At 37.8% G+C, this 26179-nt stretch overlaps 1 protein-coding gene across 2 annotated transcripts; it reads left to right on the top strand.

Moving 5' to 3' along the window:
• Positions 1-1731: 1731 nt before the first annotated feature.
• On the top strand, positions 1732-24344 carry Tmem33 (transmembrane protein 33). Of its 2 annotated transcripts, none has more exons than XM_055629224.1 (8): positions 1732-1850; positions 2012-2081; positions 4898-4992; positions 5446-5633; positions 8394-8461; positions 9741-9874; positions 17090-17173; positions 19070-24344. In XM_055629224.1, exons 2-8 carry the CDS (start codon positions 2037-2039, stop codon positions 19197-19199), a joined length of 744 nt encoding a protein of 247 aa, XP_055485199.1. In that variant the 5' UTR covers positions 1732-1850; positions 2012-2036; the 3' UTR covers positions 19200-24344. The 2 variants fall into 2 exon arrangements, with proteins under 2 accessions (XP_055485199.1, XP_055485200.1); XM_055629225.1 differs by lacking the exon at positions 1732-1850 and having other exon boundaries at positions 1857-2081; positions 19070-19190; positions 19985-24344.
• Positions 24345-26179: the final 1835 nt, after the last annotated feature.

Below are 26179 nucleotides of genomic sequence, written 5' to 3'. Positions count from 1 at the left end.
TATAACTTTAGTATAAATCAGATACACTGTTATCTACTTGTGTACTAGTTACTTGTATTCAGGAAATCTGAGAATACAGAAGAAGCTGAGGGAAATCAAACTCAGCCACTAAGTTTAATAAGATCACAGATTCAGTCAGCAACACTAAGTCTTAGAGTGAAACCTATCTTGTTGATAAAATGATTTAGGATTTTCCTGAATCCAGAAGTGTGAGGAAAAAGAAGTGGTGTTGTTTAAAGTACTCAGTCTGTTGTATTTGTTTTGACACCTTGAGTGAACCAAGATACATGGGTATACACACACACACAGAGAGAGAGAGAGAGAGAGAGAGAGAGAGAGAGGGTGGGTGGGAGAGGCTAGTTAGACAAATAATGAAGAAGAAATTCTAGACAATGATAAATATAAAATAAGGGACAAATGATACGTGAGCAATGCAGAGAAGATAACACGTTAGCTGAGCTGGGAGGGTAGGTAATCTATGCTTGAGGTTCTGGAGCCCGAATATGGACTATGGCCTTAGGAAAAATGTTTACAGCATTTCTTCTGAGCACCCTTTGACTCCTGGGCAGCAGCTGACTGGCACCTGGGCTGCTATGAATCATGAAGACAATTATACTTCTGAGAGAGTGGGAGCATAGAGAAACGTGGTTCCAAAGTTCTCTAGATCTTTAGCCGGCTCCCTCTCCTCAGTCTCTGCATGCTTTATTCTCCATCCTTTGCTCTCCTTTTTCATTTTTCTCTGTGTCTCTTCTCTAGTTCTCATCAGATGATCACCCCTCTCCTGCATACCTTTATTTAGCCAGTCAGGAAATGGCGGAAGCCACATTCAAGTCTTCTCTTTTTCTCCCACACCATCACCACAATCCAGGATTTCATCGTTTCTCTCCATAATTGTGTGCCCTGGGCCCCTCTATGATCTTTCTAACTCTGATGTCATACTACAGTTTAAAGCTGTAGTCTAACTCTCTAGATTGCAGGTTAAATTCAGATGCTTTTATATATACATATAATATAATTTCATCATTTCTCCCCTTCCCTTTCCTTCCAATCCCTCCCACTCCCACGTGGTGCTGTTAGCACATTCTGCCTCTCTGTAGTCCAAATCTTTCATTCCCCAGGCCCATTCGACATTCAGTCTGCTCATACCGAACTGTCCTCTGACTGTTGTGTTACATTACATGCTATGTTTCCTTTTTTTTGGAAGCTCCTTCCCCTTTCACGTAACTGCTCCCTTCAAGATTTAGGGTCAGAATTACCTTTTCCAGGAACCCCCTCATTATCACAACTTAAGGCCATATTTTATATACGTTTTTGCTGTGATTTCCATTTACTCTACTGTCTCAGGAGATCATGTTGTGTTCATCTTATTCTCCCTGACAAGCGCAATGTCTGTCTGTCACATAGCCGATTTCACTAGTGCTTGAAATAATCAAATTAAATCACTGGGTTTAGTGACTCCCTGTCTGAAGAGATCATAGATAATTCTAAAGCTTCTGTATACAGAAGTAGAGATTTTTTTTGATGTTTGGTAGCCATCAAGGAGAATTGCCTGAGTCCTTGATAAAACAGAAATTGCTCCACTGGTTTCGCTTCTCAGAGCTCTACGCCCATTGGCCAGTAGGACAGGTGGAACCAAAACAAGAAGAAAAACTGCATTTCCCGTCATGCCTCTGGAAAGTCACTCTCAACGTCCCCGCCTCACTCACACGGAAGAGAAAGCGCCACTTCCGGTTTTGCGACCCACTGCAGCCGGCGGCGTTAATCGGCCTATTATAGGGCCTTTCTCGGAAGCTCCGCCTTCTCCTGGGTCTTTCTGGAAAGGCAGCTTTGATCAGGACCGTGCGGGACAGGTATTACCCGGCCGCCGTAGGTGACCTCGGTGGCCCTGTGCTGCACGGGGCTGGGAGAGCCTGTTTCTCTGGGGGTTTGGACTCCCGGCCGACTCTGGAAGCAGGTCGGAGTGTCGTCGCCCTCCACTGACGTTTTGCTCCTCTTTTCTCCGCTGTCGCAGCGTCCTGGGATCCTGTGTGTCTCCCATGGCGGATACGACCCCGAACGGCCCCCCAGGGGCGGGCGCTGTGGTGAGTGAGCGGCCTGAGCTACCGGCTCCATCAGCAAGAGTGGGCGAGGAGAAGGAAGTGTTGAGAGGGCCAGAGCGTTCTAGAAGCCGCTGCCTGGCGGACTGGGTTAGGGAGTGGGGTGCGGGTAGAGAGGAGCTCCAAGTTTGTTTCAAAAGCGACTCCAGGGAGTCCCGGAGCAGGTGGCCGTCTCCTGTCTGCTGGGGATGTTGGGCCTCCTTGCTCCTTCCCACATTTCGGCCTCCGATTGTCTTCGGCCCCAAGGTTGGAGATGCCTTCTGAGGCAGAGGCTTCCACCCACACGCCTCGTGGTGCGCGTAGTATTGCCCTTTGTACCTACTTTCAAGCCTTTTAAGAAATTTCGCAGGGGAGAGAGTGGTGTCTGTCTTAGGTTGGTCGCTTAATAGGAGGAATAACTACCCTTTTGTAAACTTCGTTGTTCTACAGCTCTGTCTGAGGCATTTTTGTTCTTTAGTTAATAAACTGAAATTCTGATTATCATTTTACAGCACCTCTGTATACACACACTTATTTTGCTGACGCATTTGGAATTCTTGTTAACCCACAAGTACTTAAATAGTATTTCACACTTCGTTACGTTTGGGAAATTTGACATTGATGTATATTAAGCTAACACGTAGTTTATGTTCAGATTTCTTTAATTGTTGGTTGTCACTTCCCCTCCTTAGAATGATGTTGGTTGTCACTTCCCCTCCTTAGAATGAAACTGTTGCATTTATTAGTCTTAATCTCCTTACTCTCATTCAGGCAATGGAAATACCTCTGTTCTCCCTCTTTGGGCTTTGAAGACACAGCTAGTTTCAAAAAAATCTAGATTAGTTTTGCTGAACAATCCAAGAATTGAAGTTACATGACTGATTATGTCCTTCTCATTTATTTTCTTATGCTTTGAGGAATTCAGGTGTGATATTTAAGGTGCAATCAACGGATTTGTAATTCAATTTTTCCCCTTTGTAATGAAAACGTTGTCTGGTCTAATACTTTGAAACTAACTATGAATAATTTGACCTCAAATGTTCAAACCAAAGATCCATTAAGATAATTTTTGGAGGAAACTGAAACTGTATATATTACGCAGTTCACTCTTTAAAACTTAAACTAACATATCCCTTTTAAGCTTTTTTGTTGTATAATAGCATGTATATACATAAAAAAGACCCACATGAGAGGCTGGATAGATGGGCTTAGTGTTTAAAAGTGAGTGTTGCATTTGCAGAGGACCCTAGTTCAGTTCCCAACACCCACATTGTGGGGCTTACACCTACCTGTAACTCTAGCTCCAGGGGGAACCTCTGTTCTCTATAGGTTACTGTATTCACCACACACAAACAATTAAAAATAATAAAATCAGGCACAATAGTGCATGGCTGTAATCCCAGCACTCAGGGAGGCAGAAGCAGGCGGATCTCTTAGAGTTTGAGGCCAGCCTGGTCTACAAAGCGAGTCCAGGACAGCCAAGGCTACACAGAGAAACCCTGTCTCAAGAAAACAAAACAAAAAAAGGTAATAATAAAATAAAATCTGTTTTTTTAAGATGTCTGAAATAAATAATTCAGTGACTCACTGAAGAATGAAAACCCTACACAAATGTTTTTATTGGGGGTGTCATGTAGAGGTTGAGGAAAAACCTCTGAGAATCAGTTCTCTGCTTCCATGGTGGTCTCTGAGTTCAAGCCTCAGTCATCAGTCTTAGCGGCATGTACCATTACTGCTGAATTGCCTTTATGGCTCAACAAATGGATTTTAAAGAGAATGCTCTAAACAAACTAAGCACAGTAATCTAGATTTATCCCTGCATTTGACTGCTGCTATAATCAATTAAATTTAGGGACATCACAGTATGATAGCTGGGTCTAGATAGAATAAGCTAATGGCATATTTTATATTCTTGCAGTTGCTAGTAGTAACTAAAAGGCTTGTAATTTGCCTTTGCAGGAATGTGTTTTGATACATGAATGTGCTTTAAAATCAGTTATTGCAAGTGCCAACTAGAAACAAAATTCCATCACATTTAATGATATAATGAAACTTGTGTTTTCTTTATGTACCCAAATATGTTCGCATCTTAGTATTAACAGTATTTTGAGCATTGTAGTTAAAAATATGAAAGCCTCTTTAGAAATTGGTATGAGGTGCATGTTAGTGATAAAGCAGATTAAGTTCTTGTTTTCAGGATAAGCTTAATGTAGGCCCACTGATACTGGTGTAAAACTTGTGTGGGAGCCTGTAGGGAATGCAGAAAGTAATGTGATCTAAGAAGTAGATAGCATTTCACACTTGACAGGCTTGTTTGGAGTGCCTTCGGGTTTGCTAGGCCCTTCTGCATGTACATAGACAAATGGTCTACAGACTAATGAGTTCAGCACTAACTACTGCAGTGATTTTACCTTTCTCTTTTTAATGGGTTATTCAATCCAAACCTAATATTTGATGCCTTACTCAGTCCTGAGGCCTGACTATTTAGGTTTGAGATTTTTTTTTTCTTCTAAGAATAGACATTATAGTCCTCTTGAGAGCCATTAGTTCTTCCTTAACATATTATGATAGATGGAGTCGTTATTATAAATGTTGAAATAGCACAGAAAATTTTACTGTCTGGATTTTTTCTCAAAGTGCTCCTTATGCCTTCCACAGTGTCTATGTGAAGAAGCAGTTAAATACCGTGAGTTTCCACTTAATGACCTAAAAAACAAACGTTACAAGGTGTTTAAATAGTCTTCATAGGAATAAAAGTGCATGATTGTCCTTAACATAATTTTCAGGCTTAGTTTACCATAATTTTTCTTTTTTTAATCTAGCAATTCATGATGACCAATAAACTGGACACAGCAATGTGGCTTTCTCGCTTGTTCACAGTTTATTGCTCCGCCTTGTTTGTTCTGCCTCTTCTTGGGTATGTATTATCATATTTCTGATGCAGAAAGTTGTTCAATCAGCATTTATGAAACACTTTTTAGCATTAAGAATTGTTAAAATAAATGGGATAAGACTAGTTAATACAAACCCCACTTAAAATCAACATTAAATCTGTTAATACCGATTGGGATGTTCTATTTCTTGTTGTTTGTGTGACTGCTCATTGTAAATCTGAGGAAAAATAGATATTCGGGGGTTGAGAAGCTCATGGTTTTTGCATTTCTTTGTAAATTGACATAAGAATGACTGCTTTATTTCACTTGGATATGTGATACATACTTCCCAGAATGTAGAGTACATTCTTGTAATTTGTTTTCTGTTGACAATTAAATGATTTAGGTGTTGTGCAATTATGATGCAATTCACAAAGGAGGAAGAAATGTAATAGCTGCTGGTGTCTCATGATAACTTTTCCTCTGGTAATTTGCAGGTTGCATGAAGCAGCAAGCTTTTACCAGCGTGCTTTGCTGGCAAATGCTCTCACCAGTGCTCTGAGGTTGCACCAAAGATTACCGCACTTTCAGTTAAGCAGAGCATTCCTGGCTCAGGCTTTGTTAGAGGACAGCTGCCACTACCTGTTGTATTCACTCATTTTCGTCAATTCCTACCCCGTTACAAGTATCCTTTTCATATCTTTGACAATGAAATTACCAGTTAGGCATGTGGGAGATGTCTTGATTGTTTTCTATTGGAAGGAGACAGCAGTGATATTTCATAAAGCTTGTTTGTTTTGCTTTTAGTCTGTCATTTGTATGAAGATACATTAATGCAAACATTTCTGTCCTGAGAATTTGAAATCTAAACTCTGGAGAGCTGTTTTGAGAATTTTAACTTTGTATTTCAATGTTCTTACCTTTTGTCAGCTTAGCAGATATTTAACAATTAACACTCAAAGCACAAATTAATACATAAATTCAATATTTAAAGTTTTATTTCATTGGCTTTTTATACTTATCAGGGTAAATATGCATAGTTTGTTTACGGGTATTTGTGTTTTGCCTGCATATATGTATATGTACCACATGTGTGCCTGATGCTTGGGGAGACCAGAAGAGGATGTTAAAACCTCTACAATTGCAATTTCAGACAGTTTTGAGCCACCGTATGGGTGATGGAAAATGGACTCAGGTCCTCTGCAACAGCAGCTAGTGTTTTTAACCCCCAAGCCATCTCTCCATCCCTACTAATGTGTTACTTTTAAAAACAACAACAAGAAAAAAAAAAAAAAAACTTTGTTCCCCCAGCTTTCAATAAGCTAGGAAAAACAACAACAAAATTGTCCAGAAATGGCTTAGTAAAATAAAGTGAAGGTAATTTGCTGTACATAAAATAGAAAGTAAGGACATGAGCCAGGTGTGGTGGTATGCACCTGTCCTCCTAGCACTGGGAAGCACAGGCGCTGTAAAGCTGGCCTTGTTTACATGCCTGGTTTTAGGCCAGCCAGGGTTCAAAGTGAGACCTTGTCTCAAAAAACAAAAACAAAAAACCAAGCTAGCAGGTTGGCTTATCAGGTTAGTTCTTATGAGTTAGGAGAAGGGAAGTAGGGAGCAGTGGCAAGAACATAAACTAGCAAATGTTTAAAAGTGCTAATCTAATTCTTGAAGAAACTGGGAATTACAGTAATATGCAAAGGTGGCCCAAAGTAATACTACAAATAGATATCGGCCTTTGTTCTTACTGTGGTATATTGTCCTTGCTGTCAGTGACTGGCACTGAAGAATAAATGGTAGCCTTTTCACCCCTTATCTTTTCTAAATAATTCAAAAGTGACATTGAACCAGGCATGTAATCTCATGCCTGTAATCCCAGTACTTGGAAAGTGAGGGTAGGAAGTCAAGGTTAGCCTGGGCTTCCATGACACCCTGTCTCCAAAACCAAAAGTTGGGGAGGGGGGGAGAAGTGACATCAAAAGCTAAACTAATTTGTGAACTGTAGACAGAGATAAAGTCCTCATTACAAATCTCTTTGATCTCTATGTTGTCATTTGATAGTATGAAACTTGGCCTAGGAGATTAAGGTTTGTGAGGCAGCCAGGACTGGAACCCAAATACCTTGCCACCTAGTTGAAGGTTATGCTTTGCCATTGCCTTTGTTTCTGAATTAGACTTCAAGTCTGGTCATGTCAGAGTTTAAACTGAATTATTTAAACTTCTGCTGAGTTTCACAGAGGCCTTAAACATGAGAAGTTTTAAAGGAGTCTGATTCACTAAAAAGTTTTAAACCCAGGGCCAAACCTGGTAGTATATGCCAGCAGTCCCAGCACCTGGGAGGCAGAGGCACAGAGGAACAAGAGTTTGAGGCGAGCTTAGGCTACAGGGAAAGACACGTGTTGGTGTTTAGGTTCTCCTGATGTTTGGGCATAGATGTTCACTGGTTGGAATGCGCTTTTGGGTGCTAAGTGAGAGAAAGTTATAATTTTGATGCTCAGATTATCAGTCTTCAGCAGTTTCCATTCATGCCCTATCTTTACCTAGCACAGAAAAATAGAATGATTCATTTCTAGTGCTGGTGTTATTATAGCTGACATCTCAAGGCTAGTGTTTTTGCTGTTCATCATTGATGGTCTGTCATTTTATGTAAATACGTGACAAGATTTTTATTATCAACCTGGCCAAAATTGGAATGTATCCATTTCTATTTTTTCTTTTGAAAAATTGAATGAAAATTATTATGTATTTACCCGTAATATGAGGCCGAACTATTGGGCTTAATATAAAAATTCCTTGTTTATATTTGTAATTAAATTGATAGGACGTGATAAATTTTTTGTAAGCTCAAATGTACAGTCTTTTTTACAAATTGAGAATTTTTTTGAAGTATAGTTTCTCAAAGTAATAGGATTTAAGCAGTATAAACTTGTGAAAGCACTGTGGAAGACTTTCTGTGTTTAAGACCAAATTGGTGCCCTGGAGAGATGGCTCAGCAGTTAAGAGCTCTTACTGCCCTTGCAGAAGATCCAGGTTTGGTTCCCAGCACTCACATCAGGCAACTCACAACTGCCTATACTTCCAGTTCCAAGGGATCCAGTACCCACTGGCCTCAGGGACACCTGCATGTGTGTGGTAAACATACAGTCATGCAGGCATACACACATAACTAAAACTAATAAATAAGGCCTAAGAAAACAAAATGGTCGTTGTGGGGTAAAAACTATATTCAGTTATTTGGGATCGCCTACATTTTTGTTTTATTTAGCAGCTGTTTGTGGTGCTTTATTAAAACAGTTTCGACATTCCAAACAGATAGTAGAAAAGCCATCCCACTGAACTCAACTGTCAACTCTGTTGCTTCAGCTCTGCTTTACACAGAATGCATAGTTGTGTATGTGTGTGCACAGTGCTCAGTGACTTCCAGGCTTTCCTTAATTGCTTTCTCCAGTGAGTATTTTCCCAGTCTTGTTATTTTCTTTGCTTCATGCTGCCACATACACTAAGAAGGTCCTTGATGTAAGTAAAATTATCTTTTCTTTGCCTTGTAGATTTTAGATGGTTGCTATGACTTTGAGTTTCAGGCATTTTTCACCAAAAGTCCCTGTATTCCCACAAGCTTGTTAAACATTTTTTTAAAGTGATTTGAAAGTTTTAAATTTGAAGGTTATATTGTTGAAATGTCATAAAACAGTGTATTTTGTGGAGAAAGGGTTAAAATTTCCTTCAAATTCCCTGACGTTTATATATCTTCATTTAAAAATGTGTTAAGTTTGATGAGTTGGTAGCGATCTTGCCTTCCATCACTGTCACTCTAACTTACTAAGGAGGTAGAGCCATGCTCAGTGTCTGTATAGTAACATTAAGAGATGCTTTCCTGATTTTTCTTTTTTTCTGGGCTGGAACATTAAGCAGATATGCTGTATATATACTTAAATTTGAATGAAAATCCCAAGTTTGAGTCTTTTGTTTGTTTGTATGTGTGTGGGTTTTATTTTATTTTTTTGATACAGTTTCTTTATATAGCCCTGGCTGGCCAGGAACTCCCTAGGTAAGACAGGCTGGTTTTGAATTCACAGAGATCCACTGCCTCTGCCTCTCAGGTGCTGGGGTTAAAGGTGAGTGCACCACCATGCATGGCCCAAGTTTGTGTTTTTTATTGGCATTTAATTTATATCCTTCTATCTCTAGCCACATGGCGCTTAAGGTTTCATAATCTGTAGTGCTAGTTATCTAAGGTGTCACAAGTATTTTGACAATTGCTGAATAGTCAGGTCTTTGTTACAATTGGAGAGAAATAACCACTGTTTTTTGTGGGGAGGGTGGAATTTAACTTTTCTTATGGGAAATAAGGTAACAATGAAAAATTTTAATAATGTGTTTTGGGTTCTCTTCAGAAACAGAATAAAGCAGGAGAGTACACCGAGTAAGTTCTTAGTTTGTAAGTTTGGAAATAATTGGCCCTGGATTGTATTACCTGTTAAATATGCTACTGAGCTAATGACAGTCGGCCGCAGTTTAGCCAACTATAAATCAAAAGTATTTTCCAAAAACTATTGACTGAACAGGCCTATTTTGGCCTTTCCTAAACAATACAGTGAGACAACTGCATAGCTCTTGTGTTGTACTAGAGTGTAAGTGATGGAGAGAGAAGTTAAAGTATAGAAGATGAGTGAGTTATATGTACTATGATGCCATTTTAAAGAGTCTGAGCATCCACCTATTTTAGTATTAGGGTGACTGATTGAGTTGTTAAAGAGTCCTTGTAATTTCTAATGCTTGTTTTCTTTTGTTTTAGGCAAAGGGTTCAAATAGCTTACCTCTGTTGAGATCATTCTTGGATAAATTAAGTACTAACCAACAAAATATTCTGAAATTCATTGCTTGTAATGAAATATTCTTGATGCCTGCTACAGTTTTTATGCTCTTTAGGTAAGAATTTGAACATGCTTGTTTTGAAAGATTGATTAGATAAGTGAACATAAAGATACTCACTCAGTTTTCATCCTGCTTGGATCAGAGCAGGCATCAGCATGTATCCTTAGGTAGAGCAGCATCTGCTTCAGTAGAAGCATTGAGACTGAAAAACCCAGGGATTTGTCCCCCCATACACACCCCACACCCCATGCTTTAACAGGCTTTTAAAATTACTATTTGACATTTTCATACATGTATATACTGTGTGTTGGTCATTTTTACCATTCTGCCACCCCCATCACTCTCTCCTCTTTTCTCTTCTTCCCAACGAGCTGCCCACAAACACTTGATTATTACATATACTTATTTTCTTAACAACTAAATACATGTAATTCTCCCTAGCCACTTGTATTTCCCTCTTGTCGTTTTCAATCCTGTTGCTTCCTACAAGTTCTTTTCTTATTTATTTGTTTTGTTACTCACTGAGTTAAACCAGGGCCATCTGTGTGGCCAGCGCTGTGGAACTATCCTCTGGAGCCCAGTGGGCTCACCAGTGAGTGTAAGACTGAAGACAATGACTCTTTTTTCCTCAGCATCAATGAGTAGCCAGGGACAGGGAATTGTCTTATACACCGTGTGAAACTTGAGCCTTGCAAATTAATTTTAACTTTTGAAAAGTTTTAAAATACCACATTTAGAAGAGTATTTTTTGTTTTGTTTGTTTTGTTATTGTTGTTTTAGTCCTAGTTAGGGTTACTATTGCTGTGATGAAATACCATGAATAAAAAGAAAGCAACTTGGGGAGGAAAGGGATTATTTGGCATATGATTTCACATCACAGTTTGTCATCACAAGAAGTTTAGGCAGGAACCTAGAAGCAGGATGCAGAGGCCATGGAGGAGTGCTACTCATGGCTTGCTCCTCAGGGCTTCCTCAGCCTGCTTTCTTACAGGACCCAGGACCACCAGCCCAGGGAATAGCACCACCCACTGTGGTTGGGCCCTCCTCCTTCCATCAATCACTAATTAAGAAAATGCTGTATAGGCTTGCCTATAGCCAGTTCTTGTGGACGCATTTTCTCAGCTGAAGTTTCCTCCTCTCCAATGACTACAGTTTGTGTCAAGTTGACATAAAACTAGCCAGCACAGTCTTGAAGTCTAATTCGGTTCATTCTTGCCATTAGTATTTGTTTCTTAAACTAAAAGGAAACATTTTTAAAAAACATTTTTAAAAACGTTCTTAAAAAACATTTTACGGTAACAATTGCCTACAGTTGTTAACATATTTTGTTTAGAATCTAGAAATAATGGATGAATAAAGAAAGTTTTCTTTCAAGAGGTAGAACATCACAGCAGTATTGATCTCTTTATTGATACTTTTGCTTTTAATTTTAACCTGGATGGCCTGCTTTTTAAATTTTAGTTTTCTAAGGAGTAGGGCATTGTAGATAAGCTAATAGGGCTGTCTAACCTATTGGCTTCTCTGGGCTGTGATGTCATCTACAAAGTTCAGAATATGGCAAAGAAAGAACCCTGCACGATATTTTAAATAAGCTTACTCTTTTACATGGGATTGGAATTTTAGCTGTGTTGTGCAGCATATGGCCTCACGGGCTCCCGGGTGAACACACTTCTCTAGTAAAAAGCATTTTATGATACATTCTAGTCTCGGTTCTGTCTTCTCTGTTCCAGAGTAAGGAGTTTAACTTGTTCATAAGCAGTCCATTTAGAAAACCATTGTGTATGTATAGTCCATTTAGAAAATATGTGTCTGTAGAAAGCATATTTTGGGGGTATAACTTTATTTATTGTTTTTACTATACAGTTACCATAATTCATGGATTATTTGCAGCTTGTTTTTCCAGTCATGGTGTATTTTTGTGATCTCTCTGTGTTGACATTTTAGAGTTAACCTTTGTAAATTTAATGGTACACATTGTTCTTTTGGATTAGTGTGTTTCATTTTATTACCTTGATGATGGATAGTTGTTTGCATTTTTAGTTTTCTAAATATTGATAACTTTCTTAGCTTGCTTATACTTGTTTACCAACAGTGGTTTCTTCAACATACATATCAGAATTAATATTTCTATCTTTAAGCTAAATGCACTTTGTATTTTATAGACTGTGTCAAAATGTTCTTTAAAATGTCTATGTGCTTTTCCAGCCACAGGCCTGTAATCCCAGCACTGGGAAGGGTAAGGCATGAGATTTCAAGTTCAAGGCAAGCTTAGCCTGCATCGTAAGATTCTTGTCTAGAGAAAAAAGTCTGTATACTTGGTTTCCATAATTTTGCTTATTTGTGCAAGTGATTGTTACTAAGCATAAAACTTTATTCCTTTTAATGTTTGTTGAAGTTTTTATATACCTGACAGTTGACTGTGGGTTTTGTTGTTTTTCTTTTTTTTCATTCTTTTTATTCTTGTATTGAGGATTGAACCCAGGGCCTGGCACTGCATATTAAGAAGTCTGCTTTTGAGCTGTAACAGCCATAGTCCATTTTGCCTGTTTTTTTTTTTTTTTTTTTTCTTTCTTTCTTTCTTTCTTTCTTATTTTCTTATTTTTGAAATAAGGTCTCACTAAATTGCCTAGGCTGGCCTGGAGCTTGCAATCCTGGATCATCCCTCTGAATAACTAGCTGACTTCATCTCTCTTCATAGGTTTTACAGATTTTTCTTTTAAACTCATCTTTTTCATTTTTCTAAGTTATACTTTTCTCTGTAAACTTTGGGGTTGTTTATATGCTGCTCAAGTTGTGGGGCTCTAGAATGATACACATAAAATTTTTTCATTTGTTTGTTCGTTTGAGACAGACTCTCCATGTAGGCCAGGCTATCCTAGAGCTTTGTATGTATTAGACTGGGCCTTCCTGAACTCACAGAGATCCTTCTACCTCTGCTTCCCTGAGTGCTGAGATTAAAGGTGTATGCCACTAACCTGGCTATAAAAATATTTATAATAGATGTTCTGGGCCTGGACTTTAGTTGGTAAGACTTTTAACATGTTTCTGAGCCTTGAATTTTCTCACTTAAAAGAAAATACTAACTAGCATATATAAGGCTTTGTGTTTAATCTCTAGCACTGAAAAAATGTTAATTGAAATAAATAGCTTAAACTTCATTTCCTAAATGTTTAATACAGGATTTGATGCAGCTCCATTTATAAATTATTTAGCTCCAAAGCTTATACCCTAAAATTTAGCACATTAACATGAAACCTTATTTTAGAATTATAGTAGGTTTTGACTTCATTCAGACTTAACTCAATTGAGTTCATTAAGCATTTATTTAACAATATGGACAAATTGTCAGCATCTGAATTTTCAAGAGTAGAGTTTACCAGAAACATTTTTTAAAGATTTATTTATTTATAATGTATGCAGTATTATGTATACAAGCCAGAAGAGGGCACCAGATCTCATTATAGATGGTTATGAGCCACCCTATGGTTGCTGGGAATTGAACTTAGGACCTTTGGAAGAACAGCCAGTGCTTTTAACCTCTGAGCCTTCTCTCCTGCTTCTACCAGAAACATTTTTAAAGTTAATTTCTTTACTAGAATGTATTCCTTTAATGAACTAGTGTGTGTGTATAGATACGAGAGGTTGACACTGGATGTGTTCCATTGTTACGCTCCAGAGTCTCTCACTGAACCGGCGCGTGTGAACTCAGGTCCTTCTCCATGTGCAGCGGGTACCATAGCCACTGGTCTGTTACACTTTTGACACTCAGCTTGTTTGTGTTCCTCTTCCCTCCTAACTTCTGGTCATAACTATTTTACTCTCTTCCTTGAAATCAGCATTGCTAGCCACTGCCTTTGAGTGCATGTTTAATCTTTCTATCTCAGGTTTATGTGCTTAATTTTATGTGTATCACATACATGCGTGGTACTCACAGAGGCCAGAAGAGACCCTAGAACTAGACTTAGAGATGGTTGTGAGCTGCCATGTGGGTGCTAGGAACCAAGCCTGCATGTTCTACAAGAGGAGCAAGAGCTTCTATCTGCTGAGCCCCTTCCCCAGCTACACACTTGCCATCTCATAGCCTTTCCAGTTTCATCCCTTTTTCCTTTTTCACTACAGATGACAGTATTTCATCCTCTTAGGACAGACTATCATCCAACCTTGTGTGTATACTTAGGAATATGTCGTACATTTCTTTATTTGTTCATCTGCTGTTCAATCTTCATTTGATTGCATATCTTTCCTGTGTTGAGTAGTGATGAAGTAAACAGAGAGTGCCCAGATCACATTGATAATGCTGATCTCATTTCCTTTGGATTCATCCCCAGAAGTGGGATAATTGGGTCACGAGGTCATTACACTATTTCTTCTTTACCCTTTTCCATAATGTTACATTGCCACCATCTATGCATGCATTCATTTTTATCTCTGTATCCTTACCAGTGCTGGCCTTTTTTTTTTTTTTTCCGCCTGTTTTCATAGTTGCACTTCTGATGGATGAATCTTAAACTGCTTTGAGTAACATGATATTTCAACAGTATTTTTTCAGTGCATAAACATGGGAGACTTTTCTGGTTTTGTGTGTATTTAATGTCATTCATTAGTATTTTGTAATTTTAATTACTTTAATAAATTCAGCTTATAAAGTTTATTTTATCTCTGGGAATCAAGTCAGCGTGCTAGGCAGGTAGCTCTATGCTACTACTGAGCTGTTTCCTCAACTTTCCATGTGCAATAGTATGTTGTATGTAGAATACTTAATTTAAGTATGTAACTTAAATATTACCCCAACCATAAAATTAAAACAACCATTCTATCACTGGTCTGTATATGCTGGCTTCATGACAGATACACTCTATGAATAGGAGAGGCTGTATTTCTTAGCGCTCTGTATTTAAAGATAAACCTACAGTCTTGAGTTTATCTTGAATATGCATGCACATATGTGCAAGGAAAGATGATCATGTAAATTTTACTTTTTTCCTTCTTTCTACATTTTTTTTTTTAGTTCCTCACTCTCCCTTTTCCTTTCTTTCTGCTTCCTTGCTTGTTTCCCTTCCTTCCATGTTTTGTGTTTTTGAGACAAGGCCTTGTTTTATAGCCTAGGCTGAAATTAAAGCAATCCTTCCACTTCTAGTTCTTGAGTACTAGGATCTGGGGCTACAGGCACCCTTTTGTGGGTGTGTTCTGAGGATTAAACCCTCTGAAAACAAACACAAACTATGATTGCTTATAGGATGGTTTACATGACAAGCAGGTGGTACCAAGCTACTCCCTCAGCTATAGTTTCATTTCTTCCTGTATAGAGCCAGTCTAAAGGGAAGCTTGGTACACATTAAGAGCATAAGATTTCAGAATGCTTGAACCTGTAAAAGGAATAGGATTATTGGCATGTTGTCGTGTATATTACATGTTTATCTGAGTTAAAGTGGTTAACAGTATATAGTGTATTCTCCACTTACTTTTGGGGGGACGTGCAAGGATAAGTACATTCGTAGTTGTGTCAAGCTCTCTAGAGCTAGTAATTAGTGAATTATTATATAAAGAACATTGGTTACTTTAGGCATTTTGTGCACTTGTGTACATGTGTTCCTAAAAGGATAGATTGTGGAGAGTGAATTGTGCATTTCATAAAGGGCTCACTTGAATAGTGGGAAGCTTGATTTTCAATTAATGCTTTTGATATTTTCTCTTTTAAAATTTTCATTTTAGAAAGTTGAAAATTGATGGTCATGGTGTTGCATGCTTTTAATCTCAGCACTAGGATTGCTATGAGTTTTAGGCCACTCTGGTCTACAAACCAACTCTAGGACAGCCAAAGCTACACAGACATCCTGTGTCAAAAAAAAAAAAAAAAAAAAGAAAGAAAGAAAGAAAAGCTGAAAATTATGTCATTATTTGTTGAGCAAAATGTATGTAATATACTTGTAATCATGTACATTATTTTTATTATAAAATTGTATAAATTAGAAGGTTATAAATACTGACTTAAGAGCTAACATAGTGTATATAGTTTTATATTCTGCTTTTTAATTTTTAAAAAAACATTTTATTTTTTTATTATTTATACAGTGCATGCCAGAAGAGGGCACCAGCTCTCATTATAAATAGTTGTGATCCACCATGTGGTTGCTGAGAATTGAACTTAGGACCTTTAGAAGTACAGCCAGTGCTCTTAACCTCTGAGCCATCTCTCCATTTTGTTTGTTTGTTTTTGTTTTCTGAGATAGGGTCTCACTATGAGGCTGTGGCTATCTTGGAATTCACCATGTAGACCAGGCTGGCCTAGAATTCACAGAAATCCACCTGCCTCTGCCTCCTGAGTGCTTAGATTAAAGCCATGAGCCACTAAATCTGGCTTTAAAAAAGTTTTGTTTTGTTTTTTTTTTCCTATTCCATTTAGTTTTTTCTGTGAGTGTGTAGCACATTTATAGAGGTCATAGACAACTTCCAGGAGTCAGTTCTCTCCTTTCACGTGGGTTCCAGGATTGTATCTCAGTTATCATGCCTGAAAGCAGCACCTTATCGGCTGAGCCATTGCTCTGCCTCACATTCTGCTTTTTTTCAAAGCTGCTCTCTGGGTTTTTCCTTTTCTTTCCTCTTTTTTAAGACGGAGTCCCATGTAGGCAAGCTGTCCTCAAACTCAGTGTAGCTAAAAATAACTGTCTGCCTCCATCTTTCAAGTCCTGGGATTATGGGTGTACTCCACCATGTCTGACTGTCCACTTTGTATTATTCATAACCAAGATTTTTAAATTACTAAATACAATATAATTTACTAACCTATTGCCTCACTGTGTCCACCCAAACTGGCTGTTTGTTGTATACATAGCTCATCCTCCTTCCTTCCTTGCCAGAGCCTTGTGTGCGCCTGGCATTTGCCCACATTATCACCCAATATCATGTGTGCACACTCACTCAAGAACACGGCATACAACACACACACTACAACTCAAATAATGAACAATTTAAAAAATACCCCCCACAACTTTTGATTTTTATCAATTGTCCCTAATAATTATAGAAATAATATCCAATATTTTCTGAGTTTTAGTATTGAAATTTGATAAAAAGCATTTTGCTGTTTTTGTTTTTTTTTTTAGTCCTCTATATTCTGTTTCCTTTTTAAGAATAATTTGTGCCTAGGTAAAGTAATTGTTACTGACAATTTGATGAAGACATATATTTTCCTTTTAAATTGCCTGTAATTTTTTAATATATGTAGAATGAGTAATGTGTATTCATCACCCTTGTATTTGTTTATTTCAGTGGCCAAGGAAGTTTGCTTCAACCTTTTATATACTACAGATTTCTTACTCTTCGATATTCCTCTAGGAGAAATCCATATTGTCGGTAAGCTGGTGATTATCTTTTTTTGTTGTTGTTTTGTTTTTCATGACAGGGTTTCTCTGTGTGGCCTTTGCTGTCTTGGACTCACTTTGTAGACTAGTCTGGTCTTGAACTCACAGCCTGTCTCTCCCTCTCAGAGTCCTGGGATTACAGGCAAGTGCCACCAAGGTCTGGCACTGGTGACTGTCTTAAATCTATTCTGTTTAGTAGTATTTATAACTCGTGGAAATTTCTTAACTAACAGTTTAGAATTTAGAAGGAAGGAGTATCTTTTCAATTTAAGTTTAGGCTTTAAAAGTAGCTGGAGTTAGGGAAAACATAGTCTTACAGCTAATTCTTGACTGAGAGGTTTCTACCGTGATGAGTCATTCATAAGTTAGACTGCAGTTACTACACCTAGCCCTGCAAGCAGCTTAGCAGCACAGGGCTTCATAGAATGCCCTTGTCGCCAGAGCTGCAGCGCACGCACTCTTCTCACAGTACTGCAGTAGAGACCTGTGCAGCATGGCGCTAGTGCACAAAAGACTGAAGTCTGAAGTGCACTTCAAGGGTGGGGCCTTCTGTTTATTTCCAGAAATGCAGGCTAGCATTATCTTGATTTTCTTTGAAGGTGCTACTAATGGTTAGGGATGGCCCATTCTTAAGGTCTTCCTTAGTTAAAACAAAGACAATGATATTTAAAGTAACAAATCAATATGTAATAGTCTCTCCTTATGTGCACTGTAGCTTCCTGTTACATGAGGCCTAAAAAGCTCATAGCCAGGCAAGGTGTCACACATCTGTAACATCAGTGCTCTGGAGTCCAAAGGCATTCTCTGCCCTCAGGAGGATCCCAAGTTAGGCACAGTGAGTCAGGCAAGGTGAAAATGTGAGGAAGAATTATCCTTGAGGATCCACCAGATTGACTTGTAGTACAGCATACACCACTTTGTATATGGTGTGTATGCATGTGTGCGGGGATAGTGTGTAATGAAGGGTACTTTGTGGGTAGTCTAGGTCAGGCAAGGAAGGCCTCTTAGCCTGGGAACAAACATAAAGCAAGACAGCACTGTCAGAAAGCTGCAGCGGGAAACAGAGCAAGATCTTAGATCAAGACCAGATTGTGTGAGCTCTTGGGTAGGTTTTCATGTAAAAACAGCTAGTTTGCTCAGTATCCAGATTATAAGTAGCATTCATTGAATGTGTTCACTGTTGTCTACATTAACTTCACCGCAACACTGAAACTCCTAGTGTCAGAAAAGCTCCTAGAGAAAACATTCTTTTAAAGAAACACTGTGTGGATTGCCTGTATTATGTAATTTTTTGATCTTTTAAAAAATGAGTTGAGGTTCTCTTTAAAATGCAAAAATTGACTAAGAAAAAAGTAAATAATCCTTTTTAGATATAACAATACTTTTAAAAAATGTTTTTATTACTTCTTTACTAAAAAGACACTCTTGTGAATTTTGAGAATGTTGTTTGTGATGAGTTGGGCGCTCCTGCTCCCCTGACTGGCTTTGAAATCCTAGACTCCCCACCTCCTGCATTAGCAACTGAGGGCTAGCACTGATAGGTGTGCATGCGTTCACCTTTGTATATTCCCTGCAGTGTATTCTAGGTTCACCAAAATGGTTTGGGGTGGCTGGGTGGTTTGGTTGGTTGGTTGGTTCGTTTCAAGGCAAGGTCTCACTGTGTAGCTTTGGCTGTCCTGAAACTTAGAATGTAGACCAGGCTGGCCTCAAACTCAGAGATCTACCTGCCTCTCTGCCTCTCAAGTGCTGGTACTAAAGGTGTGAGCTACTAGACTGGGCTACTTCTTTAAATTCTTTTTGGTCAATTTTTTCCTCAGCATTTTCTCAGCATTGTTTGTATTCATTGCCTTTTGTTGTGTTTCTGAATGGAACTCATTTTATCTTACAGGAACTTGTTCAATGAACTGAGGATTGTTGTTGAGCACATTATAATGAAACCCTCCTGCCCACTGTTTGTGAGAAGATTGTGTCTCCAGAGCATTGCCTTCATTAGCAGACTGGCACCAACAGTTGCGTAGTTTAACATCTAGTTGAGCTGTGTGTAGGAGATAGCTGGTAATGCAGATAGTGGTCTCACATTACAGGTCTAACACTGACCTCAGTCCAAGTTACGTGACTTACATACATGCATCTCTGAAAAATAATAATTTTCCTGGCATGTTAAATCAAGCCTTTAACACTTTCTGAGAAAATTTTATTGTACATTATTGTTTGTGGTTATATAAGTGTGTATTTAGTGATAAATGTTACTAAATTGTTTTAGATGCTGCTATGTCTACATCATGAAATACATCTTTTTCTTTTAAAACGAATTCTGAAATTTGTTTCACCATAACTATTAACCCAGGTTATGTCTGGAATGAGTTCATTATGGTAGTAATGGGTTTAGTATATTTTGAGACAGTATTTTTCTATTCAGTGACTTTGATTGATATTTTAACAGAAACACATCCCCCTGCAGTTTCATTTCATATTTTGCTGATCTTCTGTTGCTTTGCTAGGACTGGTGTGTTTAGCTTTTACTATCACAAGGGAAATTTCTGTATGCATTTTAAGACCTGTCAAGCATTCATTTCCACTAACACATCTGTGACTTTGAATAGTGTTTGAAAACTGTAAACCTGTTTTGGATTAGATCTTTGGGGTCATATAACCATTTACTATAGAAGGTAGTAGTGACACAGAGTTCCTTTCAGAGACTGAGTAACTTTTACAAATGTCGTCAGATAAATTATCAGTGTTGCTATAGTTTGTAGAATTACAAAGTTCTAGATTCTTGACTCTAGTTTTCTTGGTTTCTTAGGCTTGACACTTCCTAGCCATATGCAGCAGTTCAGATGCCTTTGAAAGGATGTGGTCGAAGACTAAGCATGTGATTACACTTGTATGTTCTGAAATAATGAAGACTGTTCTGTAGATTACATGTTTATGCAGCAAATATTATTGAAAAGGTTAAATGGAAAGGTTTATGGGTAAGGTAATTAATGGAGAATGGGTCTGGGGAGCAGTTGAGGGGAAATAATGGGTATTTCTTCCTGGTTTGGGGGGATTTAGATGTACAAGGCATCTGTGATGGGGGCTGTATAATATGTTCAATTCTTTTAATTGAGTTCTCATCAATTCCTTTGTAAAAGTCATTCTGATCCTTATTACAGTTGCATGATTGGAAATACTTAAAACTGCACAATTTTAATATAGAGAAATGTAATGTGGCTTTTTTTGTACTCAGTTCTCTTCTATCTGCATGTAATTTGGACTTCTCAAATACATTCATTAGCAACATCAGTTTTCTTTTTGTTTAAGTTCTTAATCTATAGAAAGGTGATTGTTTTAGGGTAGATTTCAGAAAATACAACTTGATAGCTTAGCTATAATCAGCTACTTTTATATTTTTGTAATATTTATCCACCAAAAAGTTGTAGAAGCAACCTCATAACAGCCAGTTGTTTTTTTCTATGTGTGTATCTAGCCTCCTTATCACTATATATGTAATTTGATGATTTTAAAAAATACAACTTTGTAGAGCAATAAAATGATTGTAATGTTATGTAAATGTAACTGATTTCTAAAGATGTTTTAAAACAGTGTCTTGACATCAAGTGCTGGCAGCTAAAGGCATATTTACTTTGAAATGTTTTTTTCTCCTACATTTTTTTGGAATATTTTAAATTTATAAGTGGTTCAGAAATAGTGCTGAGAGTTTCCATGTACCTTTTATACCTATCTGTTTTTATATTAGCATCTTCTTTTGGTGGGACATTTATGCAAAGTAAGATAATAACTGGATTAACTAAAGTACAAGGTTTATTTGGATTTCATCAATTTTTCCATTTGTTTTATATGTATGTTGCATTTGAACCTAGATTGCCTTTTATGTTTCAAGGTATACTAGTGACTTTTTGTTCTTTATAATATTTTATAACTTGAACATTGCTAGATAGATGTTAGTTTGCATGAAGTTATAGTTAGAAATAATCACTTCTGTGAATATGTACAATTGGCTGGTCTTGAATCTGAAATTAGTGTTTCCATATGCACCTATCAAAATATAGGAAATGTAATTGTGCATAAAGTAGATGTAGCAGGAGACACAACACTTTTTGCATAACTAAACAGTCTAAAGGAAGTTGAATTTTTCACCCAGAATATCTAGTCCTTTAGGAATAGTGCTGTTGCTTATTAAGCCCCATTAGACAGACGGAAGCTTCATATAAATCCTTTTGATTTCTAGTGAGCATTCTATATTTCTGTTATATACTTCATCTCTCACTGAGTTGCTGTATTTTCATATTAAGCCACAGAGCACTTTCTTAAGTACAGTTTATATTTAAGCTGCCTTGAAATAACATTTTACTAAGGGAGATGCTTTTGGAAAAAAAACAAGAAAGCTAATTTTAAAAATTAAATTTAGATACTTACATATATCCCTTACAGAGAATGTCAAAGCAAGCTGCTAACAAATAAGTTCTGGAAAACTAAAGGATTCTGTTAAGTAAGAATTGCAAGCACGGTGGCACAGCCTGTAATCCCAGCACTCTGGGAGGCAGAGGCAGGCAGATCTCTCTGATTTTGAGGTGAGCCTGGTCTACAAAGTAAGTCCAAAACAGCCAGGGCTACACAGAGAAACCCTGTCTTGGAAAAAAAAAAAAAAAAAAGAATTGCAAAGCTCTCAGTATATCTAAAGATGTAGACAAAAAAAATTGAGTTAGGTTTGTAAGTTTAGTGAATATCCTAGATCCTGGAGAGGAAAATGAAAGACAAATAGAACTTAGGTTGACTTCTCTAAAAGCATTTCAGATGAGAAAGTGGTAAAAGATTATGGTTAAAACAAACAAACACTTAACTATTGTTGTATTGGAATTTTTATTGACCCAGGGAAAAATATAGCTATGGACAGTTATGGCAATCAGTGGGTGTCACTCTCTGTGAGTAGTGCCCATTTTCACAGATGATGTTAGAAGGTTAGATGCTGTGCTACTGAAAGTGCTTAGCTGACAGAACACTAAGTATCTTAATTTCATGACCACATTAATTCAATAGTAGATGAATACTTGGTAAGTATTTATTGTGAATGCTGGGAGGTGGGACTGGAGATTGAACCCAGGGCCTCTTGTTCTACCACTGAGCTATATTCCCAGTTTATGAGTACCGTTTTATAATAATAAAATATTCAAAAGAAGTACACTGTTAATATGAGCCAGTAAAATGGGACACAGTTGGGAGTGGCATGCATGTTATTGTCTCATCTTTTTATTTTTAGCCTCAGTCACCTGACTGCATAAAGATTATTCTCTCCCTTTTTCAAATGTGTAGAGAAATTGATAGGTTTTTTTTTTTCATCTTACATAGAGAGATGGGATTTTTTTTCATGATTTTTTTGTAGGTACATTAAGGTAGAATCAGGTTAACTACAATTGAGATTTTCCCTGTAATATGAAAGCAGCTAACAGTTTGGATTCTATTAGCAGGAGTGCTACCTGGTTTTGAAAATCAGCTGTAGTTTATAAAGACAAGTTTTTCTTACCACTGCTAGAAGATTCCCAGCATCGGGGTAGTTCAGCACTGGCAGCGTGGTGTAGCTTAGCAGACAGTGTACTATGGGCACCGCATACCTTTAGGAATTGTTGCTCAGCAGTTCTTTAATGCACACCGTCTTTTATAGTTTGGCTGCAAAGCCATTCTTGGAGCTGTGTCAAGAATGTCAGCGGAGCTGCTGGGAATTTGGAAGGTTTCCTGTAATTATTTAATCAATGAGATTTTTGTGATTTGAGATGGCACTTAAGTGGCTTATTGAGAATGGACTCATTCTTGGGTGAAGGATTCTCTATGGTCTTCCTTTTAGTGCTGTACATGCCATGTAACTGGCCCATGTTTAGTTTTGAGTTGGTAGTGACAAGACAAAATGCAGTATTCTTTGTATCTGAAATGGACCTTTTTTTTTTCTCCTTAGAAAACCATTGGGAAAAGATGACTGACAGCTGTGTTTGCCAGTCTTCTAACAGTTAGCTTTTATAGAGGAATGACGGGCCCAAGAATCATTTCATTTTTTTCCTCTCTCCCTCTCTCTTCTTTCCTTCCTTCTTCCCTTCCATCCCCAAGACAGGGTTTCTATGTGTAGACTAGCTGTCCTTGAACTCAGGGATACTCCTGCTTCTGCCTCCCATCCTTTCTGGTTTTCTAAAGCGGTATTTTAAAAACAGTCTTATCATTTTTTGAAACTAACCTTGTTGAGCATAACATTTAATTCCAAATGTTTACTGTTCTTTTTTGTAACTTTGGGAACAATTCCTTTTGACAGTAGTTTTTGTCTACATGTATCTGTAAGTTGAGACTGAAAGAGCAAAAGCTTGGGCAGGGAACACTTACGATGTGTATATATTGGAACAGATATACAAGGATTGCAGAGATTAGAAATAGTTATAAGAACCGCTTGATTTATAAATGCATCGCTTCTGGTGCTTAATAAAAATTGGATATATTGAACTAAAAAATTTCTATGAACAGTATGTCAGCATTTCTTACTAACGTCTCTTGAGTCCATTTTTAATATATTGTACAGTTTGGGGAGTTATATACTCTGCAAGCCAATATTATCCAAGCTATAAATTTATAAAATAAATTGAAAAATTCATCATTCTCTTGTATTCAAGACCAAAGCATATAATGCTAATGTAGGGCTCAGAGGGGAAATACAGTTCTCCTGCATATTTGAGAAAATGTGAAGTCCTTTCAGGAAAATGTAATAAACATAATAATCAGAGCCTGCTGACACCAAGGAAAAAGGGCCTCATTCGCTCTTTCTTCTATGCAGCGATTTACTGGTCCCTGCTGATTTTCAAATTGGATCACTGTAGTAAATTATCCATGCTGGTACCTATGAAAGTAAGCCCTAGGATCCGTACTTGTTTTGTGTTCTGCTTAAATCAGCAAGAATGATAAATTTGATGGTGTGAAATTGGAAGTATCAAGGGCTTTCTTTGGTGACTGAGCAAAGTCATGTCTCCACCTGTAATTTATTGTGACTCCTTTTCACTGTATGTGCTTTGTATGTCTAGTATTTATTTCAATACAAATTAAATTGTTCTTCCTTCATCTATAATGTTATAACTAACATTTTATTGATGTAAAGTCAAATTGTGTAATAAAAGTCTTCCTGGATTTAAGCAGGTTTAGAAATGCTATGTTGCACAAGTACACTTACAGTAAGAATTCAGCTTTTCTTTGTTCCTAATCGCCTATTGATAGAAGTTGAGTCTGAATGCTTCTGTTGTCCTCATCCCATTACAAACATTACAAACAAGATACCGTGCTGTTGAAGACTGATGTTAAATGGGAAAACTGCATTATAAGTAACCTTAAAATGACTCGCAGTGCACATCCAGGTGCACCCAGTCAGAGCTAACACCAGATAACAGAAGTACATTTCCTTCTAGGTATCTAGAAGCGGTGTTTTCTGTGTTGGTTGAACAGCAGGTCCTTTGTAAGTCAGTTATACAAGCCAATTATATAAATCCTTGTTCACTTCAAAAATGCAATACAGAAGACATTATAAAGAGCAGTTTTATATAAAGGTAATTCTTATAGGTAGAAAGTAGTAGATGAATTAGCTATCCATATATGGTGTTGAGGGTTTAGCTCATTGGTACAATCTCACAGCCCTGAGTTTGATCCTCAGCCCTGAACAGGCAGGAGCAGGGCTGGGCACGACAAAATTGCAGAAAAGACCAAAGGCAACTAGAGTTATCTATATAAGCAGAAAAATGTTTGGTAACCCAGGAAATAAGAGTGTTTGGTAGCTCAGTGGTAACGCTTTATTCTCTAGCATGCACAAGTCAGACCCTAGATTTGAGCTTCAGCATTACATGGAAGTTAAGAAAATTTGATTTCCTAAAGGTTTTTAAAAATGTATTTCTTCTTGTGTGTGCATATTTTGCACATGTGTATGTATGTGTGCCATATTTGTGTCTGGTACCTGTGAAGGTCAGAAGAAGGCATCAGATCCCCTGGAACTGAAGTTATAGATAATTGTAAGCTGCCATGTGGGTGCTGGGAACTGAAATCATGTCCTCTGTAAGAGAAGCCAATACTCTTTAACTACTGAACTAACTCTCCAGTCCCTTCCTAAAGATTATATGATAGATTATTTCTGAGACATACACACTGGCTCATAATATAGGTAGGTTTCTTTGGTTTTTGTTTTTGTTTTTTTTTTTTAAACAAAGTGAACTCTTTGGATTTTCTTTTTTGTTGGTTGTTTTTGTTTGGTTTTTTCAAGACAGGGTTTCTCTTTAGACTTAACTTTGTAGACCTCTAACTTACAGAGATTTTACCACCTCTGCCTCCTAGAGTGCTGGGATGACAGGCATGTGCCAGCGTGCTTGGCTTCTTTGGAGTTTATTATACCATAATTCTGAATTTTTTTTTTTTTTTTAAGCAGCCTTTCTCTACATAACCCTGGCTGTCCTGGAACTCACTATGTAGACCAGGCTGGCTGCTCAAACTCGTAGAGATCTGCCTCCCTCTACTTCCCAAGTGCTGAGATTAAAGACCTGTGCAACTACACCCAGCTCCATAATTCTGAACACTGGGAAGGCAAATTCCACTCATTTCCTGCTTGAATGGAGACTGCTGAGATCCTAGAGAACAACAGATGTGGCAGTAGAATCCTGTTAAAGCTTACCTCAGGGCTGGGGAGGTGGCTCCTGATGAGAGCACTAACTCCGCAAGCAGAACAACCTTCATTCAAATCTGAAGAGTCCATGTGAACAGCTGGGTAAGGGGTTGCACATTTGCAGCTAACCCTCGCACTATGAGGAGTGGAGATAAGAAAACACAGGACTCTCCAGCCACCAGCTTTCTTCAAGCTCAGTTACTCTGTCTTGAGGAAATAAGGTAGAAAAAAATAGGGCAGGACTCCTGACATCTACGTCTGGCTTCCATGTGTGTGCACATACCACTCATCTACCACACACACGTTTATCTTAGTGCAAATTTTAAA

The sequence above is a fragment of the Psammomys obesus genome, unplaced genomic scaffold (assembly GCF_907164565.1).
Source record: "Psammomys obesus unplaced genomic scaffold, mPsaObe1.curated_primary_1811, whole genome shotgun sequence".
NCBI lineage: Eukaryota > Metazoa > Chordata > Mammalia > Rodentia > Muridae > Psammomys > Psammomys obesus.
Note: the sequence above shows the minus strand (reverse complement) of the source record. Positions and strands in the feature narration are given on the sequence as shown.